The following is a 21,003-nucleotide window of genomic DNA, read 5'->3' as shown; positions in this document are numbered from 1 at the left end:
CATGTGTAGCTCACAACCAGCTACAATTCAAGACGTCTGATGCCCTACACATACACACACGCACACACACACACACACACACACACACACACACACACACGCACACACCCCAGACCCATGCATTAAAATGAGATAAATCTTACTACAATTATTAAAAAAAGAAGTACATGTGCGTTCCTCCCAAATTCATGTACAGTAGCTGTGAAAACTAAGAAGATACTTTATTACTTAGATTTTAAATAAATAAAAAAAAAATGGTAAAAACGTAAGGCCTGTCTTGTAATTTCTAAACTTATGATAATAGGCCTAGTCAGATTCTCAATAGAGAGAATAGGGAACTAGAAATATGGAGTACAAGATGGAGACATGGCTCAGTGGCACAGTACTTACCTAGCATGTGCAAGGCCCTGGGTTCAAATCCCAGCACAGCCTTGCCAAAACAAGAAAATAGAACCTTACTGAAAACAAAAACTAAGGGACAGATAAAATAGAGATATGAGAATGAAATGTGAAAGTAAAGGAGAGCAGTGTCCATAAATAAGAGATCACTTTAACAGATGTCACTACTGCCTATTACTGCAGCAGAAAAACTTGCTAAAATGTGTAAAAATGCTATTAGACATGGAATAAAGGGTTATAAATGGTAGTGACTTTGACATATACTATGTATATATATTAACATACATACATAGAATGAATGAAAAGACTGAAAAATAGTGAATGAATTATAAGATCCCTGAGTTCTTGCTAATCAGCACAGCAAAATAAGAATAAGCATAATACTTCAACACAAAGAATATATTTTAATAAATATAGTAGCAATTGGAGAATCAAAGCTGAATATCTTGTGCTTTCTCAGATGTTAGTTTTTAAAATATAAAATGCAGCTGATAGTTATACAATAAATAAATTTATTCCCATAAAATATCTAATATCGAATTTAGCATGTTAAGTAAAAAAGTTAATGTTCAAATTTCATTTTTATATATTCCTTAATTATTTGACATTCAAAATTTAAAAACAAATAATATTATGAGCAATTTTTAAATGTTTCCACCCAAACATATTTATAGATGAGCTACATAATTTAATTTACTATTAAGGTTAATTATAGAAAATTGATTATAATAGTCTATTTTTACAGAGTATATTTTAAATGTTTTATCCAACTATTTCAATTTATTTGAAAGTGGATTGAAGATAAAAACTCCCATTTAAAAGCAGGATTCACTTCAAGGTCAGAATATTATTTTGACTCAAGAATATCACTTAGGGGGCTGGAGAGATAGCTCAGAGGTTAAGTGCACTGGATGTTCTTCTGAAGGTCCTGAGTTCAATTCCCAGCAACCAGATGGTGGCTCCCAACCATCTATAGTGAGATCTAGTGCCCTCTCCTGGAATGTGGCAGAATATTATATAAATAAAAAAAAAAAAAAAAAAAAGAATATCACTTAAAGAACTATTTGCCTTTCCTGAACTTGTCTGCAGTTTTTGAGACAAATGAATAGAGCAGGGGATGTAACAAGCAACCTTCATGATTTAATAACTTATTAGCTATACTTTATTTAGTTCAAAGACATGGGAAGTTTACTTTTATAATGACTTATTGGTATGTTTAAGTTTAATTTGGAAATTTTACGCATTTTTTGGTATTCATTATAGATATTTTTACCTCAGTTTTGTCCAGTCTTTACAGAGCCTTGCGTGGTCAGAGAACTGAACACACTACATTTTATTTTCTATCAATTTTCAAGATCAAAACAATTGTTTCTTGAAAGTGGCATGCTTTTTCAATACCCAAATAAAAAAAGGAAAAAAAAAAAAAAAAAAAAAAACAATGTTCATTTTGTTTCAACATGAGGTTACTTACTAAAAATTCTTAGGTTTGTTTCTAAGGTGCATACATACATATTCCTTGCAAAAGAGTAAAGCTATTCTTGTTACTTTTTTGCGTTTTATAAATTTTTTGCTTTCAGAAGAGGTGTCATCATACTGCAAAAGCAGCAGCTCTGCACACCGCACCATAGGAACTGTTATGACATGCCTGTTTCCATAGCTACCACTGCAAGTGGGGAAAGGTGTCTGTCAGGGACCAATTTGCCTCTCCAGATGCACACTGGCACCAAAAGAAGATATGGCATCCATAAATCTTAGCTAGGACCAAAAATTTCAGTTAGAAGGAGTGAATAATACCAGCGGTCACTACAAAGACTATGGAAAACATTAAAAGCCATCTATAAATACATGCTTTCTAGATACACATGTTTTCAGCCTGCTGTTAAACTAGCAATCAAAAACATTTTAAAAATTATTTATTTTGCCATAAAGAAATTATTAAATATAGCAAGTATATTGATATATTGATAAAAAAATTGAAAACTATAAGTTAACATCAAATGTAGATCGAGATGCCAAAATTTAGTTTCTAGCTTCTTTGCTTTCATTAAAATATGCTGTGAAGTTAAACTAATTAAAATAACATATATTAAATTAATAGAATAATAATAAAATAATACAAGTCTTTTAGTGTCAAATGCAATTAATATCACTGAGAAAAATCTTTAGAAGGTAAGATGTTTAACAAAATTTCTTCATTTGTTTAAATTAAACTAAGCGGAACATCTTCAGTAGTGGGAATTTGGAGAAAGAGTAAAATTAAGAGATACAGAGAAAAGTTATGGTATAAGATAGAGGAAAAACATTTCTTTTATTCGATGAAACAATAAAAAATGTAATGTAACAAGGCAGAAAATCTTGTGATAATTCTTATACATAAGGCAATTTGGAATTAAGATCTGAATGACAGAAATATGAACATGTTAAATACAAAAAGATGAACCTTGTAGTATTATAAGTAATTTAAAAAGCATAACTACTTATTAATCTCAGAAGCTAAAGATATTTAAGGACAATTAGCATGGCCAAAGCATGTGCTGATTTTGTGTGCACCCTGAGACCTAGTTAAAACTCTAAGTATGCACGAATACTTTCTACTCAGTCACACTGTCTGTGAAGTCAGGTTGCACTTATTGATTTTTAGCCGGCTCTTTAAGCCTACCCCAGAGATTTGAAAACAACACTCTTTATAAAAAGGCTTTGGAAGTACTCATACCTGGGGATTAGCTCCATCAAATCCTTCAGTATAAATGATGTTCTGAATGAACTGAAGCAGCTTCTTGTAGCCCCAAGACAAAGAACTGTTGGTAAGAAGAGGTTCAAATACATAAATGGGCCTATTACATAGGAAGTAAAATATCTACTGTATAACATTAAGTAAACAAAAATATGAATTTATTAGTATTTAAATATAAAAGAAAATGCATCAAATTAATGTCAGTCAATCTAAAATATGAAGCCAGTATGTAAAAAGGAAGTACGTTACATCATCTTCTAGTAAATTGCTCAGTTTTTGACATTATGGGAAGATAAAAATCTGTGGAGACTGAGATGACTTAATTATGTCAGGCTTAGTTACCTTGAAGAAAATTAACGATTTAATGAAGCAACTTAAAAGATGAAGCCATCGTAGCTTTTCAGGAGTAATCATACATAATTAACACATAGTTAATGAACTGCTATGCCACACACTCCCAAATCAATGTTCTGATCACCTGAACTCATCTTCCATCAAAGTTTTAATTTTCTTAGAACAAACTGCTAAAATAATATTAACTTAAGAATTTGAATTTTTAGGGCACATGAAGGCAAATATACCATAATCCATTCTGAGTTTACCCATTTCCTTTGTTAAAAGAAGATACAAAAATAAATGCATGGATTTAAGAAGACATCCTAAATTATTTCTCATATGATACTAGCATAGTCTATTACTTTAAAAACAGTAAAATGAATGTTTAAGGTGCACTTGGGTTTAGAAAGAACACTTGAGCTATCTCCCTTGTAAGTGTTGGGAGATGTTTCAGGGAAGAGTAAGAATGAAGAAAACCTGCCTCCTGAGCAGAGTGAAGAAGCGCAGCAACCCATGTGCTTATTCTGCAACAGCAACAGAACTTAATTCAGCAAAAATACACGTACATCTCTGTACATGTGTGTGCTCCTGAACAGCTGCTGCTGACTTCAAAGTCCCTATCTTGCAGAAACAGAGCTAGCGCAAGAAAAGAAAGGTTTTCTGTACAAGACTGGAGACGAAGGGCCTTGCATCATATGGGTATGTTTCCATGTAGTTACCGCTTCCTTTCAGGGACAACACGGGCTGCACAGACATGGTTTTCTACTTTTATGTGAGGAACACGTTTATAAATAACACTGTGTAAGGGCAATCCTTTGAGAGTGTCCTGTCTTGGTACATATTTGTTCTGGATAGCCAACTTTCAGAATACAGTGTTATAGTGTGAATGCAGTAGATGCAATTCTTATCTGGGCCAATTAGCTTTATTCAGGGGTCTAGATCTGCTCCAAGATCCCAGATTAGGAAATACATTGCCGCTACCAATTTGATGAATCTCACTATGAGTTGAAGAAGAGCATATGTACATCCAATCCCCCCTAATGCATTAACAAAGCCCCTAAAAAGTCCTCCAGTTTCATCTGTTGCAGAATACAGGATGCTTTTTCAAGGTAAAGTAGTACTCTGGTACATGTTTGTGTGTATACCACATTTTCTTCACTTATCTGTTGACAACACAGGTTGGTTCTGTATATTGGCTGTAGTGAAAAAGAATACAACACGAATTCACACTTCCTTAGATTAAGTACATGAGTAGCACTATTAGAATGGTTCAACTTTGAATTTTGTGATAAACAATCATACTCCTTTCTACATCTACCAATATCATACAAAGATTTCTTTCTCTACATTTTCAACAATACCCTTAACCATGTTGATAATAGCCATCAATAAGAGTTGTAAAAGGAACATATCACAGGGGTTTTAATATACATTTCTAGTAATTAATACTATTTGAGGTTTTTTTTTTTTTTTTTTAAATAGATCTGTTGTCTACTTGTATGTTGTTTTTAGAATAACATCTACTCAGGTCCTATGCCTGATTTTAAAGTCAATTTTCTTTGCCATTGAATTGTCTGTGTCCATACAAACTTGAGATATTACTCATATGTGCGCTCTTTCTCTTTCATTTTGTGCCTTATTTCTTAGACTGCCCCTTTATCTTGTTCACTGATTTTGGAGAATGAAATTGAAGGAAAAAACCCAATATATCTTAATCACTTTCCTTATTTAGTATCAACATAAAATAATCCAGTAGCCAATGAAGCTAAGACCTTTTTAAGCAACATGATAAATTTCCTGAATTGAAATACTTAGAAAGTAAATATTTTTTCAAAAATTAAGCTGAAAAAGAAATATTTATGCAAACTAATTACTAATATTAATTTCTGAATGAATGAGAGGAGAACATTTAAAATGGGATTTATGCTTTATTAAAATACTAAGCACTATTAGTTACTACACATTGCTGTTCAATATTTACAAAAACATATATAGATATTGATAAAAATAAGAATCTTTTATTTCCATTGGAAACTTTGGCTTTATTATTGATTCTTCAGTGTTGAGAAATCTTATGCTGTGTGTACGTTTGTGTGTATGCATGTACTTGTGCGCTTGTGTCTAGTGACAGGAGTTTACAAGAATAAAATTTATCCACAAATATGACCCTGGCTTTGCTATTACTGTTTAAAAACATTTTGTTTGTCTATTTATTTTAAATCTATATGTGTGTGTATATCTATATCTATATCTATATCTATATCTATATATATATATACATATATATATACATATATATGTGTGTGTGTATATATATATATTTGAGTAAGTTCAGATGTGCTTGTCACAGTGAGTGTGTGGCACTCAGCGGACAGCTTTACCCACTGAGCCATGTCCCCAGACCCTGGTTCCAAACATTTAACAAAGTTTTGACTACTTCAAATATTTAAAGGCTGCTCTAAAGGCATCCACTTTGAACCACAAACACTATTCTGCTTTACTTTTGTGGTTTTCAACAATTTTTATATTAAAGTGAGCTAACCTCAGTTCTCTATGCTTAAAGCTATCACAATTTTTAGAAATATCAACTATACAAATAGTTATTTAAACTAACTTCTAAGATTTATTTTTGTATTTGTAACAGTTTTGCCTGCATGTGCATGCCTGTGCCTGAGGAGGTTAGAAGGCGACACTGGATTCCCTGGAATTAAAGTTTATAGATGATTGTGAACTTCCATGGAGTTGTGTGAATCAAATTCTGGCCCTCTGCAAGAGCAACAAGTGCTCTTAGCCACTCAGCTGTCTCTCTAGCTCTCGAACCTTAAAATTCCAAGTAGTTAAAATTATCTTTAGTTTTACAAAGGGGGGGGGGGAAAACTTGGGCAATAGGAGAAAGAAAAATTTATCTTTAAAAGATGTTTTTCTATAAAATAAATTAGAAAAAGAAAATTTTGTACAAAGTTAAAATAAATAAATAGGTGAGGAGTGTACAGACAGAAAGCCAACTCTCAGTAGACTGTTTAGTAAGCCTACCTGATTTTAGTCAAACCAGTTGACAAAGTGCTTGGTATACACTGGACACTGGACACTGGTGTCACAGCATTTGATGAATACAACGACCTTGTGATATAAGGACAGCTGTAGAAGGAATCTGTTGTGTATTCTATGGATGCAACACCTGTCAAAAAAACCTATGGACTATAAGTGAGGCAGGAAATAGGTGGGACATGCGGCAGGCAGAAAGAATTCTGGGATAGAGCCAGTCAAGGGAAATTTAGCCACCAAGATGTGAGGAAGATGGATGCATGGTGCCTGAATGCAGGTAACCAGCCACATGGCAGAATTTAGATTAGTATAATGGGTTAATTTGAATTATACGCCAGTCAGAGAAGAGCCTAGTTATATGGACTAGGTATTTGTAAATAATCATAAGTCTCAGAAGTAGTTATTCTGGGAGATAAGGGATGGGAGGCCATCTCCTACTACAGTCAGTCATTATCTTCATTTTGTGGTTGGGAAAAGCAATATACGTTATAGGATAAACAACCGGTCCAAGGTTATATGTCATTAAGTGATAGAACTGACATATAAAGTGAAAATATTTGCTGTGCATGGTGGTACATGCCTTTAATCTCAGCATTGAGAGTCTGAGGCAGGCAGACCACTGTTGAGTTTGAAGCCAGCCTAGTCTACATAGTTTCAAGCTGGCCAGGGCTACAGAGGACATGTTTCAACACAAATAAATCAAAACAAAGAAACTTGAGAACAGTCTAAAGCTGCAATCAATTGCTCATTCAACTACAGTATGTTAACGCTCCTGAGAGAGGTGCATGGACAGTCTCTGGTTCACACATACTACTGTGGTTAACAGGAACTTTGAGTGTGATTCCGATTCCATTCAACACATTAAATGAAGCAGATCTTTAGCTGTACCCACGAAATCTTAACCTACACTCCTTGGTTGTATGTAAGTTGGAGTGTGATAAAATAATGGAAACTTTCTTCTGAACAGTTCAGGTTTACACATTGATAACTGAGCACCACCATCTCACAGCAGGAATTTGCCAAGTACCTGTGCCAGCAATTCAGCTCAAGGTGTGACACAGGCAACTTTTTAAAATTTCTTCCTGCCTCTTGTCTACTTTGATGTTAAAATTATATGGTTCAAGATTGAACTATATAAAAGTAATTTGTTTAGTTTTTAAAAATAAGAAACTCAGGGCACTTAAATATTTGTTTAACAACCTAATAGAAATATTTAAACAAGCAAGCAAGCAAGCAAGCAAGCAAGCAAGCAAACAAACAAACAAACAAACAAAACCCCAAAGCCTTATAGAAAATTAAGAATTGTCATTCTCAGTCAGGCCCAGTGGCACATGCCTTTAATCCTGGCACTAAGGAAGCAGAGTCAGGTGGAGCTCTGAGTTTGAGGTCAGCCTGGTTTACAAAAAGTCCAGGACAGGCAGGGCTTGCCTCACAGAGAAACCCTGTCTCAAAATCTAAGAAAAAAAGAAGCAATTCTCAGAAAGTTATCAGCCATAATTATAACCGATTAAAATAAAGATGAAGCACTTTTGGACATTATTTTGAAAGCCAATGGGAAAATAAAATTTATCTTAGCAAAGTTCTATTTGCATTTATATGGTAAGGATTCAACCATGACAAATAGTAAGAAACATTTTAAAGGCAATAGGCACAATATACATCTTAACTAATTGTGTAAAATACTTTGCTGAGGTAAAGCCTATTAGCATATAATTTGCATGTGATTCCAGAGATTGTGAAGTCTTTTCACAAGTAATTTTCAAGTTAAAAAATTTCATTAGGATTACCCTGAAGGCTGTCATTTACTGAGTTTTCTTCTCTGATGGTTTTCACCTAACATTGAATTTGAGTTTCACTATGGAAGATCAACTAAGGGAAGGACACAGAGTCTAAGAATGCAGTTAAGAGTGTGAAGGAGCTCAATGACCAGCAGAGATCTCTTCAACACAGTTGGGAAGGTACTAAGAACACAGAGATATACGGACCGTACTCCATGGCTAAGCAATGGCCTCTGGCTCGGAGTTCAGTAAGTGAAGAAAGATGGACACAACACTGCCTTCCTTGTGTAACTGACACAGATAAATGATTGGCTCATCGATCCTACAGGCCCTCACAGCTGTGTGGAGCAGCCAAGCCTGGCTATCACACACTTTCTTATACTTGGCTCTTCAGTTTCTTGATCTTCTCTCTTCTACTTATTCATTCTACCTAAGCTGTTTCGTTTCACCATCATACATCAGTGAGTAGCATTATCAATTACCCCTCTACAACTTCAAATTCATGCACTCTCCTTTCCAGTTACTTTGAATCTTATTAGGCCAACACTGACTGTGGACAGCCTTATTCTATTGGGTTATACTTGGGTAGCATCTTAATTAATTAGCTATTTTGTTCCATGGTCATCCATATATTCATTTTATCTATCCTGTGCTTTGTCATAGCAAAGTTTCTCAGCAAAACTATTATGGTTGGTTCACCTTTCTATAGATTCTCCATCTGGCTCAATGCAGCTTATAATGGGCAGAGAAAGGTTCACTCACTGGACTGGCCTCACTTTAAATTTATAACTACAAATTCCAAGAGGCTATTAAGGTTGCTTGGCAATCTCAGTATATACTGGCAATGTTTGGGAAATTTACAGTCTTGCTGGAAGAGTTGTGTCACTGGGGGTGTGGGCCTGCAGATTAAAAATTCTGGCCACTCCCAGTTCACTCTCTCTGCTTTGAGCTTCTGGTTGAAGATATGAGCTCTCAGTTTCTTGCTCAGGCCTGCCCATTGCTGCTATGATGGACTCTAATATCTCTGGAACCATAAGCCTTCTTTCATAAGTTGCTTTGTTCGTGGTATTTTATCACAGGAACAGAAAAGCAAAGGGGGAGTAGCAGGTTAAACAGTATGTTGCTTGTTGTTCAATAGGAAAACTGTCCTTTGTCTTAACTATGGAATGGCAGTATATTTTAGTATGTTAACAAATCTACTTGCTATGCTTGGACATACCTATTGGCAAATGTTAACTCAAAACAATGTCTAGTTGAAAAGCGAGTACCAGGCATGGAGATAACCTAGAACCCCTGCACAGATATAGCCCATGGCAGTTTAGTGTCCAAGTGGGTTACACAGTAATGGGAAGAGGGACTGCCTCTGACATAATCTGATTGGCCTGCTCTTTGATAACCTCCCCCTGAGGGGGGAGCAGCCTTACCAGGCCACAGAAGATGACAATGCAGCCACTCCTGATGTGATCTGATAGACTAAGATCAGAAGGAAGGAGAGGAGGACCTCCCCTATCAGTGGACTTGAGGAGGGGCATGTGTGAAGAAGGGGGAGGGAGGATGGGGAAGAAGGAGGGGGCTTATGGGGGGATACAAAGTGAATAAATTAATTAAATAAACATGTAATTAATAAAATTAAATTAAATTAAAAAAAGAAAAGCAAGTAAATCAATTACAGAAGTATTTTAAAAAGAGCTTTTGTCATCCTTATCACTTTGTGTCACTTAGGACAGTGAACTATCAAAGCTATCGTTTTGGTTTAACACAGTGACCCATGTCTTAGGCTAGCCTTGAGTTTCTGATCCTCCTTTTCCTACCTGCCCAGTATTGTGATTGCTGGCACTAGCTCTGTATAGTGATCTTAACAATACTGTGATACATGTCAAGTTTTCAGGCCTAGGCTCTAATATGAAAAATTTGAGTATATGTATGAACATTTTTTATAGACAAACTTAACAGTAAGTTCAAATTAATTACTGCAAATTTCAAATGACCTTCAGTTTTTCTTGCTATAAAAAATCTTTACATGTTATCAATAGTGCCTTTAGAAATTATGAAATTATACATTGTATCTCAAATATGATAGCAAGACATAACTATATATTCTCTGTTTTTAATTATAGGAAAAGTATAGACAACTATAAGGCTTGGCTTTATTGTTTTATAAATGAACCAGTAAAGTTCACGTTAGTGAAATGAGCACACACTTTTCATAAATTAAAATAAATCTCACATGGTAAAGTACTCATATTCAAAATTAATTTAATTACATGTTTAAAGTTTAATTACATTTAATTAAGCACTTAAGTTTAATATGAAATAAATGAATTATCAGTTAACTACTATAAAATGAAATACTGCCTTGGTAATTAAAATCTATAAATTTTCTTATTCTGTATATAACTGCTGGCTTTCAAAAAAAAAAAACATTCCAGCAATTATACATTTTAAAGACCATTTGATTATATCCTCACACTTCATCAAAGCAGTTTTTTTGGCCCCTCACCTTGGTGAGTTGCACATTTCCAAAACCATGGAGCTTTTACAAACATGGTTTTAGGTGTTACCTTATTGCAGTGGTCACTGCGACCCTTAAATACAGTTCCTCATGTTGTGGTGAGCCCCAACTATAAAATTATTTTTGCTGCTACTTCATAACTGTAATTTTGCTACTGTCATGAATCTTACTGTAAATATATGATATGCAGATTATCTAATATGCGACTCTTCCATAAAAAGGTCATTCAGCCCCCAGAGGGGTCATGACCCGCAGGTTAGGAACCATTGCCTTAGTGACTAGTGACTTATAGTTCGCAGCAGTAAATCTGCCTAGCATCTCTGACCCCGAGCTCCCATAAACTGTGATGATATTACTCAGCTTAGAGTGCTGCTGGTAGACCTGAATAAACATCGTTGTTGCACGCCTTTAATCCCAGCAATTGGGAAGCAGAGGTAGGCAGATCTCTTGAGTTCAAGGCTAGCCTGGTCTACAGAGTGAGTTCCAGGATAGCCTGGGCTACACAGGGAAACCCTGTCTCAAACAACAACAACAATAACAAAGACAAAACAACAACAGAATTGAATGAATAGGCTACAGTCAAATACCTGAACTGTCCCCCTCTTGAAAGAGGCATTAGACTAACATTACCTTCTTCCTCTATTTACCTGAATGAATAAATAAAAATCTCATATTTTCTGTTATAAATACATTTGTTCCTTAAACTAAATACATGTTTGAAATTTAAATTTTTTTTGTTTAGCTATACTACCCTTAATACATGCTTTATTTAATTTTTGTGGTGTTCGGTATTGAAATTGTGCTAGGCAAGCATTCTACAACCGGGCTATGGCCCCAGCTCATATTTCACATTTATATGGTAGACCATTCCATGAATAAAACAGTACAGAATTACTGCCAACACAGAATTCTGAGTTAGAAAGAAATAACTTTAAATGTAGGTATTATCACTTTTTGTGGACGTGTGTGTGTGTGTGTTTAGTTCAACTGGAAGTAAAAGATGGGAACTAATATAACGATTCAAAATTAACAGTAACAAAAGTAATATGGGCAAATAATGTAGTTTTATTTTTTAGCCTACAACACTTACACAAGGGTACTAATTTCCCTGAATTCAAGGGAGAATCCCAAGAACACAGGAGGATGAAAGCCAGTATCAGAACAATGTTTTCTTTCCTTTATTAGTACTCTTTTTTGTTTGCAACAAAACAATGAAAATGACAGACACTAAAACCTTCAAAAGGAATGAAGCACAAAGAACGAATCAAAACATGTTATTTCTAGTTCCACTACTCAGCCTAGACCCTGCTAGATCAGTATATGTCAGTATCTTCTGGAAAACAGAAATATTTGCCAAATACAGAATAACAGGAGGTAATAAACACAAATGTGTAAAAGTGTGTCTTTAGCATAGCCACTAAAACCAAAATAGCACCTCGGTGCCATTTTATGTCTCTACAATTGACTAGGCAACCCATTCACAGAGTGAAAAAGTTGAATAGTATTGAATAAATTCTTAGATAGAGACTAAAGACATTCAAGTCATTCAATTTTACAATCTCCCATCTATAAACTCTCTCAACAATTTTCTCTGAAAATAATTTGATAGTGCTAAAGAAAACAGAGGCTACAATCTATTCAGTAGCTTACTGTGGTAAGAACTGAAAGCAAGTTTTCTTAATATCTAAACATTATTTAATATCAAGTCTGTAACTTTCAGAATTCTGCTTTGTTAAATTTTTGGCACTATAAACAGGTTAGAAAAGAAGATTTCATTGCAGAATTCTAACTCCAAGTTATCTTTCCACCTAAAATTAGAGACTTTTATTTATAGCACCACTAAAAGTACAATGTCATAATATGAATGTAGTATTAAAAAACATAAGGCGAGAAATGTAGTTTGGTTGTCAATAGGCCTTAAAAAGCACTGAATTCAAGCCCCAGTACTGCATAAAACCATATAGTGGTAAAGTAGCATATAGCAGTCACCCCAGCATTCTGCAGGTAGAGCTAGGAGAACTAGGAATTTCAAGGTCACAACTGGGTACACAGTTTGAGTTCAGCCAGGACTCAATAAGAAAGGAGGAAAGGGAAGAAAAGTAAAAACATACTGGCTTACCCTTTATAAGATCATTCTCTAAAAGATATTAGCAAGGAACAGTGCTTTGTACATTTCCCCAGAATATGTCAAAGAAATATCAAATAATTTATGAGACATTTATTTGCATTTTGGATTGAAGTCCTGATTTAGAATTGTTTCACATTTCCTGGAAAGTAAAATCAAATGGAATTGAAACTGCTTGGTATCCAGACCTACCACATTACAAATCACAACAATAAGTAGTACAGAACCAGAAATAAAAAAAAAAGAACATATAATAAGATATTACAAAATACAAATGTAATTTGTTAAATATTTGTAGAAAACCAGCATTATTGGGATATACCTTTGCATATGCATTTCTCAAAACTGAGGTAAAAATGCAATCTACTGATTTTGAAATTAGAATTTTCTGTTATACAACAAAGACTTACCAAGATTCTTCTTTAAGATCTGAAGACATGTGTTCTGGAAGAAAGAATCCATGCCATTTGGAACCTTCTAGTAGCTCCTGAGGAATCCTTTTTGATACATCATAATAGTGACCAAATCGTGAAGATGACACTGGTCCGACCTGCTAAAAATTATCCTGGTTATTAAAATAACATTATATTATAATTTGTTTATCCTTCATCAAGCAAAGTAATGACATATTTATATACACTAATGTTAATGGTGAAAGGCTGATAAAAATATACTTACTAAAATTAAGGATCCATAAATAGGCTTTTTTAGCCAAACTACATAAGAAAGGAATTAAACTTTCTACTATCAAATTTTTCTCACTGTTAATTATTCCTAAGTTTATAATAATTCTGTTTCTCCCATTTTAAAAACTATTCAGTACATTTCTTTTTCTAAGTTAAAATTTAATATACATAACCCTTAATTCACAGATAATAGATCAAATTTTAATGACAAATTGAATAAGGAGAAGCTAAGAACTAAATGAAGTTAAGCCAAATTAATTCATTGTCTGAAAGCCCCCAAAGAAATCAAGTATTTAAATGTGTTAAACTGAGCATCATATTAAAACTATTATATCATATTACAACTAAATGCTCACAGGATAGTATGTACACTTGTAGAATATTTCTTATAAATGGAAATGAAGCTGATGATGTAAAATGTACCAGAGTTCAAACAGAATGAAGACATGTGAGAGTGAAAGGATGCATAGAAACTACGTGAGATCAGTGGAAACTTGGCATGATCATGTTCATGGTTTGACATTTTTTGTTAACAGTTTCTTCAAGAAACCATCTTTCTCTTAGGAAACCACTGGCTATGGGCATTTAATTTACATATGTGAGTCAAAATCTATTAACTATTGTTCTGAATGGACTCTTGACTGATTTTAATGAACGCATCCTCTATCCCCAAACCCTTCTACATAAATTGGTTAAACTATTAAAAAATTCCACCTGGCGACAGCTGGTAAAAGCTCTGATATGAACTTTACTGAGCATTCCTGAGTGCTGAGAAGCTGGCAAACCTGAGGACGCTCCTCACAGCTACAGTGTCTGATGAAATGGGAGAATTCAGGGTACAGCCTTTTCTTACAGAGTGACAGTTTTTTTATTTAGTTAAACATAAGTTTGCTCGACACTAGCTATTTACATTTATGATTTCAATGATTCATATTCTGAAATTAAATACCTATAAACATCAAATTATACAGTCACATGAAATAAAACATCTTGAAGTCTAAAAGAAGCATTTTTTTCATGAATCGAGTCTGTGGGTGTGACATTTAATTTCTAACCAAAAAGAATGTGTATCTCTCCATAAGGTACTATTTATTTTCATTAATGAAAGACACTTATTAGTTGGCTTAAATCTAATCTTTTCAACGCAATAACAGTATGTGCAGAATTATAGCTCCTAAGGCACAAATTCTCCATTTATTATGAAAAGTATTGACAAATAAGTAATATGACATTAAAATAGGCTTCTTAAAAATACGGTGTAAAGGTTTTTAAATGTAAAGTTATTAGTCTAAAGCAATTTAAACAAGGTCTGTTCTTTGGCCTATAATTGATTCTTTATCCGGATTACAGTTCAGAATGTTTTTACTGCAATCTCTGCGAGAGCTCATCTTTTTATTGTGTAAGTCCAAGCCCTCTTAATGTTTCAGAAAGGCCTTGACTAACTGAACTTTGATCTGATGTCTTCATTGAGAAAAACACCAGGTTGCCCATTTCAGATGCAAATCCCCCTAAGGCCCAATAGAATTTAGTAAAGACAGCAAAAAAGAAAAAAAACAGAAGTTTCCAGGATCCTCTTTGAGAATCCTGGGGCACACTGGTGTCCTTAATCCATGCTACTGCATGGATTAAGGTAGGTGATAACCTTTCCTGATTCAAAAGAATAAGCTGAGTGCCTACAAACTGGGTGGAGACTAGGATTTGGCTATAATAAAACACCATGCAATAAAAGCTTGGTCTATGTCAGAAGCCTCTGAAAAGGCCTCAATGTACCACATTCCCAGGCCTAGTAGGGAAGCTTGCAAAAGCCTACCTGAATCAAATAAGCATGAATAATCTATTTTAGCAGACTGACCATGGGGAGAGAGAAAGAAAGAGAGACTTTTCACTTCTTTTAAGTTTGAGTTAATAAATTTATTAGTGGATTGAAGGTTCTTGAAGTCCCATGCACTCACAGAAATACACCAAATTACCAAAAAGCAAGGTATGCTTTTTAAGTTGCCGTCACTATTAATGTTTTTAATTATAATATTAGTGTGACAGAATTCCCAGATTTTGGATGAATCAAGGCAGAAAATTGATTTCATGCTGTGACAGTTTACATACAGAACACAAAAATTCATTAAAATGTAAAAATAAAACTGGAAACTATTCTCACTTTTATTATTATTAACTTATTTAGGTGTTAATATCACATATGACAGCAAAACTATTGATTGATATGGCAGACACAAAGTTTTCTTTCCTTTTCAATGACTTCAATCTTTCAACAAAAGGAAAGCAAAACAATATATTATTATAGAATAAGAAATTTTACAAATTTTATTATCTAAGATACACAGTATTAGCATAGAGTCAGATTTCTGAAATACTGAAATCTTTTGAGACCTAGCAATTTCCTCTGAAAAATGAAAGCTCAATGCTGTTACTGTAAGTGTTTACCTATAAAATCTCATTGTCATAAAAATTAAATTGCATTTTTTATCAACCTATCATGAAAAAGCCATGCATTTGTTCCACATGCTATACACATGTTGCTGTAATTTTAATATGACAACTTCTGTTGCACTTCCACGAACTTCATTTAAATTTAACATCTGTGGAATAGAGAAAAATAGAAGTAAGTTTTTAATGGGATAATAAATGATATGTGATGGGAACTGAGGCGAAGAGTAGAGCAACAAAACAAGAGTACACTCCACCACCACCACACTCTATCTCCAGTGTGTCAGAAAGCAACAAAGTGCAGAGGAAGCAGCTGCAGCACAAATATCTAATGAGATAATACCTTGCCACTGTTAACAAGTCTTGTTTCTGAGTCTGTATTTCAGACAGCAAGAATCCAATCACTCACTAGGCCACACAGAGCCTCAGCTCAGTCATTAGAACTGGGTTAATCATGACTTTATTATACTCTTGAAATAATCTGTGCAATATTGGCAATTAATGCTTTATAAATTTGAACATAATATAGATATGATTATTACTAAGTTATGATTTTTTAGAGAATCAGAAAATTTATCATTGTCCTTTGTAACTACACTGCCTTACAGAAAAAAAAGTTTGTTGCACACTGACACATTCACATATCTACCAGAACTGTTGTGTAGCTAAACCACTAATTATATAGCAAAAATCTGATATGCTGCCATGAATTACTGGAGCCTGACACTGGAGTCCTACAATTCTCAAACGAAATCCAGAAAGCACTGCAAGCTAGCAATCTGTAGGTGTGTACTGACAAGCATGGAGAGGGAAGGTTGACCATGATAGAAAATCTAAATTAGTGAGATGAGAAGGAGTCTATGTGTTCTAAACTTAACCTATACATCCTCGGGTCTGAGTGAAGCATTCACATGTTGCCTAGCACCTATCTCTATACTCACTTCTCGTCTACTCACTTTCCCTGAGTCGACTAGAACTATTCCTGTAAGGCTTGGTAACAACTTATATTAAAGGGCATCTCTGATAATCAACAGGGCTCTTGTGGACTACTTCTACTTCTTTACTCTTAAACCATAATAATGAAACTGCATTTTGTTCAAGGACACATAGAAAGCTCAATGTTTTTGCTTCATGTTCAAACTGGGAATTACAAAGTAATGCCTAGACTTATAAAAAAGATGACGACATGTGCTGGCCAGTATCATTGCTATGTGTTAATCACTGAACATAAAATTACTGTGATGGGCAAAAAGAAATGCAAAGAAGCCAGACATGATTCTTACTTCTAAAACTAGAAGCATACACTTGTAAGTAGAAGTAAACAAATTTGAGCCATGATAATAAAATAAAAAGTGATTACTTGTTGTCGTATTAATGATTGCAATTTAAGTTAACATTTAATTAGCTCAGTAATTCATTTTCTAGAACACATATCACATGCCAATAAACCAAAATATTCTCTTTCTCTTCCTGAGCTCACAGACCTAAAATAGGTACAAGCAGTGAAATGGACATATGATTTCCTACTTTAGATCAGGTCTTCAAGAAAAGAAAGCAGTGAAAGACAAAGTAATAGTTTGTGCAGAGTGAAAAAGGAAGTCACTGTAGATAATAAAGTATCTCAGCAACCCCCCAGGAAAAACAAGACAGTGAATAAACGGAAGAATACCATTTAAATTACAGTTTACAAAGGAATAATGGAATCCCATGTAAGATGGTGGCTTTGCCTTTGTGAGCTCTCTTGAAGTATAAGTTAGGATAAAACGGGCTAGGAACATGACTCAATCATGCTACATAAGCATGAGGATCTGAGTAAAGATTTGCAATACCCATGTAAAAACCTAGAAATGGTAGTATGCATCTGTAATCCTATCTTGGGGGTAGGTGGACAGAGACTGGCATTTCAATGATGTTCATTGGCCAGCTAGCCAGTGTGTTCCAGGTTCAGTAACAGACACTGTCTCAAAAATTAAAGTGGAAACAAGTGAAAAAGGATATCTGGTATTGGGCTGGACTATAGCTCAGTGATAGATGCTTGCCTAGCGAGTACAAGGCCTTAAGTTCAATTCTCAGCACTGTAAAACAACAACAGACACTTGACATCAATCCAGGCCTCCACATGTGTACACACACACAAAGTCAGGATAGGAAAAAACCAATTCTATCATAACAGAAGATGAGTCAAAGAACATTATAGATTTATAAAACAGAGTGTGAGGAGAAATGAGAAGTGTGGAGAAAAGGAAGGATGACATAAGCACAAGAGAGTAACAAAATTCCCAGAGAATTTTGAGGAAACCTATAGGGAAAGCAGCCATTGGCATCCAGCCATACCCCCTGGGTCCAAGGTAGATATGGGGCAAACGATAACTGTACTTCATTCAGGCAGAGTGCTACAGAACCTGGTAGCCAGGGAAAGGCTGAGCGGCAGGTGAATGACCACAGCTGTGCACAGCTGAATAGGAAGAGGCAGGAGGGCACCGCCTCTACACACTGTGGTGATGTGCTGGGTGGCAACCCAACGCACAGAGCCTCCATAACTACAGCAGCCCCTCCATCACAGTCTACACACACCAGGGAGCATGAAAAGAGGCATTTCCTCGGTCACAGACTATGTGGCACTGGGAAACAACCAGGATCCAGCTGGGAAGGGAACACTGACCGCAAAGGTAAGCAAGTACATGCACGGGTGCACTGTTCACAGCCAGCTCAGCCACAGAGCATTCTGATCTTCAGCATACCAGACAAGGAAGGCCTCAGTGGGCAGGCCTGTGTCTCAGGCTAAGAAACTGCCACAGAAAGTTGAGTGTGATGCTGGAGATCCCTGGAGGAGGGAACACACACTAATCCACCTAGTTTGCATTCTTGAGACTACATGCCTTCTCTCTACCTTGCAGAGGTAGCTACAAACTTTTATTTAATTTAATAAAATTAAACCTTTATATTTCAATTGTCAGTTATTTAGTTTTAGCTCAGATCTTGACTGAATAAGCATCTGTGACTATGTACTTTGTACACCTAGTCTGTGATACATCCCTTCTTAATTTGTATTTGTTCTTCTCTCCCCCTCCCCATTTAATTTCACTTCTTACTACTCTCTGATCGAAAGACCTATCTGCTATGTTTTTCCCCATACCATCTGAAGTGCCTCTGCCTGAATCTTACCAGGAACATAACTGGAGTACACGAACACCTAGTATCTACTACTGCAGAAAAACATTAGATTTTCTGTCAAATAATTATTGGTTATTACAGGCAGCTTTTGTCCTAAATAGTAGTGGGAACATAAGCCCAAGCAAAGATCAATGCACCAAGAAGACTCACATAAGATAAAAAAAAACTGGAGGACACTGATTGCAAAGGATATAAAAAAACATAACACAACAACAAAACACACAAATGAGAAAAAAAGCCAATAAACTTCTACAAGCTCCTGACTCCCCAGCATCTGAAATGAAAGACGTAAAATGGCTCTAGTGTCAAAAAAGGATTTCAGAATCCCACTTTCAAAGAAGCACGGATCCATAGAGGAGTAAAATAAGCAAATGACTAAAGCAAGGAAATAAGCTGAGAACTTGGGTAAGAGCATTAGCAAAATAGATTAAAAGATCAGCAACAGGGAAGATAAATGTAAATAAAAAAGAGAAAAATATTCATAAGAAAACTGGGATTCTGAAATCAACCAAAGAGAAGTGCTAGCAATGCACAGTAAAACACACAACTTAAAATGCAGTGGAAAGAATTATCATCAAACTAGCACTATCAAGGAGAAGCAGGAGTATCGGGCAACTGGGGCCAGAGAAAAGATAATGCCGTATTCAATAAAGAAAATAAAATGAGCGTATGACCACGATGTATAAGAACTCTGATATAATCAGGGGACCAAACCCAAGGAAGCACAAAAGAGAAAATAGTTGAGATAAAAGATGGAAAACTTTTAAAGATAGCACTACACTAAAATATTTCTCAAACATAAAGAAACTGACATCCAAATACAAGGCAGTTAAAACTCCAAGCAGACATGACCAGAGAAAATACTTTGACCACAGTTAATATTTTAAATATACAAAGAAAAAGTAGTATTATGAGGGCCTGAGGGTCAGCTTAAAGGGTGGAGACATTTGATGCTAGAGTTCAACTCCTAGGTCTCACACAGTAGAACAGCAACTCCCCAGGGATGTATTCTAATCTTTATACACAGACCATGACATGTACACACACTCACCAAATAAATAAATCACAAATACACATTTTAAAAAGAAACATTAGATGCTATAAAACTAGAACATGAAGCAGACAAAAAGATCTGAAATAAATGAGAGAAATTTAAATTAAAAAATAGAAACAGTAAGGAAACTGAGATTCTGAAGTCAACTAAACAGAATTGCTGGAAATACAAGGTAAAACACTCATCTTAAAAAATGCAGTGGAAAGCAATAATATATATACTTTAAAAAAAAAAAAAACAAAACCTCTCATCAGCAGCCCAAAAATGTCATGAAAGCATGCACTGCTATATTTTTAAGTCTTGAAAATAAATATCAACAAAGACCTTTCCATCCAGCAAAACTATTTCTAAAACTTGACCTAGGAATTTCAAGGCAAGCACAAATAAAGGGAGTTTATGATCACCAAACCACCAGTACACACAGAAATTACAGAAAGACAATACATAGAGGAGGAAGGAAGAGAGTCTAATTTTGAATCACAGGAAAGAATAAATTTCATAAGAGAAAAATGAACAAAAGAAAAATAGGAAAGAATCAATAATGTCCAACACAAAAAATAAAGGAATATAAAAACGAAAAAGTACATTGTGGTAGTTTGAATGAGAGATGGCTCCCAGAGAATCACATATTTAAAGTAACAAAACTCTAATACCAATAGGGAAGACAGAAAACACACACACACACACACACACACACACACACACACACACACACACA

At 34.9% G+C, this 21,003-nt stretch overlaps 1 protein-coding gene across 2 annotated transcripts in view; it reads right to left on the bottom strand.

Annotated features, from left to right (window-relative positions):
* Window positions 1–21,003, bottom strand: part of Elp4 (elongator acetyltransferase complex subunit 4) — a 205,392-nt gene that overhangs the window by 128,799 nt on the left and 55,590 nt on the right. For both annotated transcript variants that reach the window (XM_055599350.1, XM_055599359.1), the window contains exons 5-6: window positions 13,340–13,479; window positions 3,113–3,197 (exon numbers count right to left, since the gene is read on the bottom strand). In XM_055599350.1, coding sequence (XP_055455325.1) covers window positions 3,113–3,197; window positions 13,340–13,479 — 225 coding nt within the window. The remainder of the gene's footprint in view (window positions 1–3,112; window positions 3,198–13,339; window positions 13,480–21,003) is intronic.

This window comes from Psammomys obesus, unplaced genomic scaffold (assembly GCF_907164565.1).
Source record: "Psammomys obesus unplaced genomic scaffold, mPsaObe1.curated_primary_1811, whole genome shotgun sequence".
Classification (NCBI taxonomy): Eukaryota; Metazoa; Chordata; class Mammalia; order Rodentia; family Muridae; genus Psammomys; species Psammomys obesus.
Note: the sequence above shows the minus strand (reverse complement) of the source record. Positions and strands in the feature narration are given on the sequence as shown.